This window comes from Neovison vison, chromosome 5 (assembly GCF_020171115.1).
Source record: "Neovison vison isolate M4711 chromosome 5, ASM_NN_V1, whole genome shotgun sequence".
In the NCBI taxonomy this organism is placed as follows: Eukaryota; Metazoa; Chordata; class Mammalia; order Carnivora; family Mustelidae; genus Neogale; species Neogale vison.
This window is the reverse complement of record NC_058095.1, coordinates 34129393-34135441: the sequence shown is the minus strand read 5'-3', so window position 1 is coordinate 34135441 and position 6049 is coordinate 34129393. Positions and strand designations below refer to the sequence as shown.

At 47.2% G+C, this 6049-nt stretch overlaps 1 protein-coding gene across 14 annotated transcripts in view; it reads right to left on the bottom strand.

Annotated features, from left to right (window-relative positions):
* Window positions 1–3060: 3060 nt before the first annotated feature.
* SYNRG (synergin gamma) overlaps window positions 3061–6049 on the bottom strand; it is an 88982-nt gene continuing 85993 nt past the window's right edge. For 11 of the 14 annotated variants that reach the window (XM_044248439.1, XM_044248446.1, XM_044248447.1 and 8 more), the window contains 3 exons: window positions 5114–5224; window positions 4717–4752; window positions 3061–3732 (listed from right to left, as the gene is read on the bottom strand). In XM_044248439.1, the coding sequence (XP_044104374.1) occupies window positions 3601–3732; window positions 4717–4752; window positions 5114–5224 (279 nt within the window). In that variant the 3' untranslated portion in view covers window positions 3061–3600. The remainder of the gene's footprint in view (window positions 3733–4716; window positions 4753–5113; window positions 5225–6049) is intronic. The other 3 variants (XM_044248441.1, XM_044248451.1, XM_044248452.1) reach the window with 1 other exon arrangement.

The window sequence follows — 6049 nt, the reverse complement described above, 5'->3', positions numbered from 1 at the left end:
CCTTCACAGTGCCATAACAGTGGCAAAACAGCAGAGTGTACACTCTGATAAAACGTACCATTTTCAGTTGTCTCTCAGTAACTGGAATGCCCCAAAGCCATGAATCCTCCATCAAAGACCTTGCTGAACAAAAGCTGAGCCTCTGCTGGATTATTAATGAACACAAAATGCCCTAAGCCAAACCTCAAGTGCTAAGCAAATAACAATGGCTTCCTTTGTTGGAATTTAAAAATGACACCCAGTTCACTGCTCCTAATAAATATGACAACATACCTCGTCAGGGACTGGGCGGCCCTTTCCTTGGTTCGCCCCTATTCCACGCTCCCGACAAACTCCTGGGAGCCAGGAGGCTGCCCATGCTTGGTCATGATGCTTTTACTTCAGTAGCCAGGTAGGTGGCAGCTTGCTTATTTGTGGGATAATTTTCTAGATTTTTGCCCGATTTTGGCAAGAAGCCATAAATGTAATGCCTGTGGTTACATGTTTACATATATTATATATTCTGGATCTTACCTGGTCTGTGGCAATGGTTTCCATCCAAATTCTACCTCGTTTCATACCATTTACTTTTATAAACGTGCACCATTGTCTAAATAAGAAAATTAAAATGAAGTTAATAGTTCGATGGGAAAATCAGAGGAACCCATAAATGCTACATCAGCACATGGTCAAACATCAGTCAAAAGAACAAAACAATCCATGGCTGTGGAGGCTGTGGCTTCCCTAGGATGAAGGCAAACTGTAAGGCTTGTAGTCTGTGGACGAGAGTCCAAAAATAACCACTGTACTAGGGGAAGGGAACACTTGGTGACAGATGTTCTTGGTAGGAAAATTTCCTGCAGAAATCCTGGCCAACACCATGACTGGGACATTAACTAAGCATTCTTAGTACTTAAGAAGCCTAACACCGTTGTAATCTAAATGTCAGAGCTTATTAGCTGCTCCTAAAGGGAGGTGTGTGACCTAGAGGGTGATGGGGGATTTCTGTAGTGATCCCCAGCGCCAAGCGAGCACTGCAAATTTCTCTATTGTGAAGGTCCTATAATCTTATCAAAGCTTGAGATCACACGAGTCATCACATAAAAGGAGAAGGCATCTTTAACCAACAAAAATATGTATGTGCATACAAAACATTCAAATAATTTAAAAGATGAAGCCCATAGTGCTAACTAGGAGCCACAGAAAAAATGAAGCACGGCCAGTAGCACACCCGGTGCCTCCACCTCAAGTGTGTCCAGACAAAAATTAAATTACACACAGCCCTAGAATGGTGAAAAGCAAAATACAATACCAAAGAGAAGAGCGCTGACTAATCGCCACTCAAGCGGTGGGGCTGAAGCCGCCTGCACCATTCGCACTGCGGAAATAAGTAACCTTGGTTACTGTTTCCAAGGACACTGGACTCTTGGCTAATCAGAGGCGAGGTGAAGTGGAACGCAAGGTGGAGCCATGGGAATAAAGCTGTGCACGCAGCGCCGGTGCCTACTATCCCACGCTCCCCACGTCCTTACTGGGGGCACGCGAGCGTGCAGCGCCGTCGCTAAACTGTGCTGTCCGGGCTGGGACAGCTTCCACAGCCAAGGCTTCCGGGTGACGTCCGCTGTCTCCTCCTGCACTGCCCGTGGGGCGACTACACCCCTCATACTTGGTAAGGCCAGCAGCAATGACTCTGACATTCTGGAATCTAGGAATGGAACCATTCTAGTTAGCAGGTGAACATACTTTTAAAAATGTCATTGTCATAGGCCACTGCGATGACAGTCCATATGGCATTCCCCCAAACTGTCTCAGCAATGTAAAGTCTAACTGGGAGGCACTGCAAGCAAAGGCAGTCTGTCGGCCTGGCCTCTTACGGAGGTAAAGACAGGTTAGTGGCCTGCTTGAATCCTGGTGCCATGAGGAGGCCGGGTGCTGCTCAGGCTGACACGGAAGTGCACAGAGGCCTCAGGGAAGCCTGAAGAAGCGGCCCCCTCGTGTGGTTACTGCCACTCTTCGAGCCCCATGGAGGACAATGGCCTTGAGGGTAGTAACTTAGCTGTGAGAGCTGGAGATGAATGTGGAGAAAAAGAGAAAAACAGATCCACCTCCTCATTTGTCTGCACTCGGGCACAACAAGGGAAAGCAGAAGCGTCAATAGGAGCTATTCAAGAGAACATTCTGTACCTCTCTTGGAGGAGATGGAGGCTAAAAAGGGTAAGATGGAACAGAACAGAATCCCTTCTAAAGTTTTGTCCTGAGAAGGAAAAACAATCTAATTAGTGATGTAAAGCAGCAATTTTGTAGACAAAACTAACTTGTCCAGTTTATAAATAAAACTAACCAAGGCCAGAGAGCCTACAATGTAAAACGCAAAACTCAGAATCAGAGGAAGATATGTCCTAGCTTGGCCTGTTCTTCCCAGGACTTCACAATCCTTAACGATTTGGCTTTTTCTCTCCCCGCTGATTTTATCCATTCAGTTTAAGTGGCAAAGAAAATTCCCTACACCAGACAGCGAGCATGAGCCTCTTCCTTCTAAAATTCCATCTATTTTAGAACCCTTTTCTTCCACTGCTTCTATGTCCTGTACCTCCACTGTAAACAGCCATCTCACTGCCTGCCTCAGTAGGCCAGGAGCTCCAGCTTCTAACCAAACTCATTTTCAGGTCCCTCACATAGATACTGCCAAGTCAGGCAGCAATGGTCCCTGTGCCATTGTTTCTGGAAATCTGGACAAAGGCCACTGCAAGGAGGTTTCATCCAGCTGCCTTTCCAAATCTCATCTGAACAAGAGTACCATGTTCACAGTCTTCGAGGTAAACCGAAGTTTTCTGTGGAGGCTCTTAAGAGGAAGGCTATTCATCCAACAGACGAGAATCTGGGCCTCTGTCAAAGCGAACATTCAGTCCACTGCAAAGTGCCCCAGCATGTTTGGAGGAAACGCTGTCTTGAAAGTTTAGAGGGTTACAAATGAACAAAAGCAGAACTGGTTCGGTTGTGAGAGTAAAGTTGGTGAATCCACCCTCACCTACCTGCCCTTGTCCCACGGAGACGAGCAGTTTTTCTATAAAAAAAAACAGCTGCATCACAATTTCCCCTTTTTATTCATTTCAGATATCAACAAACTAAATGTGGGTAAGTGCCTTCTACCACACAGGGCAACGGTGTTCTAGATGTAAGTAAGCAAGCACTGGCTCAACACATGCTCACCAATTCTAGTCCTACAACAACAACTGACTTTTCTTCAAACATCAGTTCTTCACAGTTTCAATACTGCAGCAGCAAGTTATTCCTCAGAAAACTGTGGTCCATGTCTTCAAACATCTTACCAGAACTAAAGGTAAGTTGTTAGCAAACTTCTGGTACCACATGCAGTCTGGGCAAGGTGATTTTACCTCAAACCCCCAAGACTGGCAGCGGGACCCCGGGGGACAAAGGGCATCTGTAGGAAGGACTGGGAACCCGGCAGCTCCTCTGTCCCCGCTACGGTTTGGGGAATCTTCGTACAGCTTCACGGAGGTGCACTGCACAGTACCTGCCTTCTGCTTCTGGCTCCCCGTCACCTCATGGGGTGTGATGGGGAAACAACAAAACCCAGTGGGTCCCTTGTTGAGGAACTTTTCAGAGCAGATCAGGCAGGATGAGGCCAGGAGGTTTTGGTTCAACACAGTTGATCCAGAAGTTGGCACAGCTGGCGTGATACTGGTGTCCTCCATATGCCAGCTTGAAACTGTCGGTTTCTGAGTTGAATGCCTGCCAAAAATAAGCAGAGATGTGGGGCGAGTCAGGCTGCGTTGGCATCTAAGCGCGGCTCAGCGACCCGCATGAACACTGCTCCAGGCCACAGGCTGAGGCCGCGTGGCACACACACAGCCTGAGCAGGGAGCTACAGGAATTCAAGTGAGAAAGTTCTTTGCTGCTAATTAAAAGTCTAAAAAAATCTTTACCACTAAACCCAGTTTCAGCACAAGAAGGCCAAATCTTTCACAGACAAGGCAGACAGAGGCTGGGCGGGGGGAGGTGTTCATTATATGGGAACTAAAATAGCTAAGGCTGTGGCTGATTTTTATCCCTCACTGTGCCAAAGGAAGCCTTCCCCTAGACTGGCCTTTAACTATACTTGCGATCCCCACGTTTCTGGGACTGATTACAGTCCTCTCATGGAAAAAAAGACCGAAAACTCTCATGGACTAAGGCCACTGGAACCTGATAACTGAATCAACGTAATTAAAAAGTCAACCAGGTACAGGGTTTGTAAAAAGAGATATTAAAGCACATAAGAATTATTCCCAGACGACTAATGCTTGAAGGTTAAGTCCCACTCAGCCAGTCCTAACCTCGACTCCTTGGGGGTTTTTCTAAAGTGCTACAAATAATAAAACTCTGAATCCCTATTTGTTTTTGTCTGATAACTGCCAAATCCTGCTGCTCTTTGATCTCATTCTCTGTGTCACAACTTCCAGTCTTCCAGAAACTGCTCAATCTGTTACCTTGTTCATCACAGGGAAAAATGCCTGCAACACCAGAAGCCAATTATGAGCTACAAGCGTGCAAACAAGACACAAGCAGATCCACACAGACGCACTAGTTGGTTAAATCAAACATTATGGGAACAGACATGACTCGGGAAAGGATTCACGATCAGAACAGTTCAGGATGACAGTGGAATCATCGGATTTGCTTTCCACACTCAAAATTGAGATGGAGATGCTAAGATAATGTGTGACTGGTTCATACTTTTTTAGGATGTTCTTCTGCAGGCTTCTCTTCTTTCTGAAATAATGTTGAAACCATAAGGTCAACAAAATTCCCAGAGCAGGGCCTCATGCCTCCAAACAAAGCCTTCCGGGTTTACCTCCTCTATTCCCCACCTGGCTGTGCTCGGGGCACTGCGGGCACAGCGCAGACGGCATTGCATTGCCGGGAAGGGAAGACCTCCCCGCCTTCACGCAACCTCTCCCCCCACTGCCCTTTTGTAGAACCGATGTCCTTCTGTGGTCAGATTTCAGGGCTTCATCAAAATGCCCTCCTGGGGTCACAGCCCTGGTAGGGGAGGGGGCCAAATGGGAAGGGGTCCCCGGAGGTCATGTGAGGGAAATGCTTTGCCAGCTGTAGGGGAAGGCGTGTCACTTACCCGGCTTCTAGAGTCCACATTTAAAAGACACACCCCGCATGCAAGTTCCTGAGCATTTTTAATCCCAGGCCGTAGCATACAAGAGGAGAAATCCAGTGAATTTTCATCAGGCTGTGAGGACAGGACAAATGGGTAAGGAAACAGCAATTCCAAATGCTGCTGGCTGCACTCCCAATCACTCATCCCCAACAGGTCTAAAAGCAAATTAAGTCAATTTTGATACCAACAATACAACTATTCTATTTCCCGAACATTTACTGGGTACCTGCTCTGTTCTAGGTGTTAGGGATGCTAGCATGAGTGAAAAATAGTCCCTGTCCTCTGAGAACTCACAGTCTAGGGTGGGGGCCAGGTGGGTACCAGGCAACACAGTGCCATAATAGCCACACTAGGGCACATGGGCTGGGGGGGGGCAGCACTTCCTCCAACCCAAAGGAAAAAAAGCCCGATGGCAGAGGATGCTTCCTAGCTCTCAGAAACATCCTGGCTGGGTTTCAAGAGGTATAGGCTAGGTGAATGGGATGGGACGGGGGGGAGGTAAGAGGGGTGACGGTATTTATTCAGTGCAGATAGAACAAGCAGCACAGGCAAAGGCCTCTAAAGAGGAGATTGGCTATGGGAAGAAATCTAGGGCGTGGGAGCCAAGCTTATGAAAGGAGGTGGGAGATTGAACTCTAGCATGAAGGCCTTGGAAGGAAGAGAAGAGACTTTACCTTGGGAAGCCACTAAGGGTTCTAACTGGACCATGACAAGATCAGGTCTGTATTATGGACAGATCCCTCTGATTGCAGTGTTATGCAATGAACTGTGGATGGCAATCCTCAAGTTATGGGCCTCAGTTACGCACTATTTTAAGTGATCCAGGAGACAGCTAGTAAAGCAAGTTAGAACTGGGGAAGCGACAGTGGGGGACGGAGACATATGGTCACGTGAAAA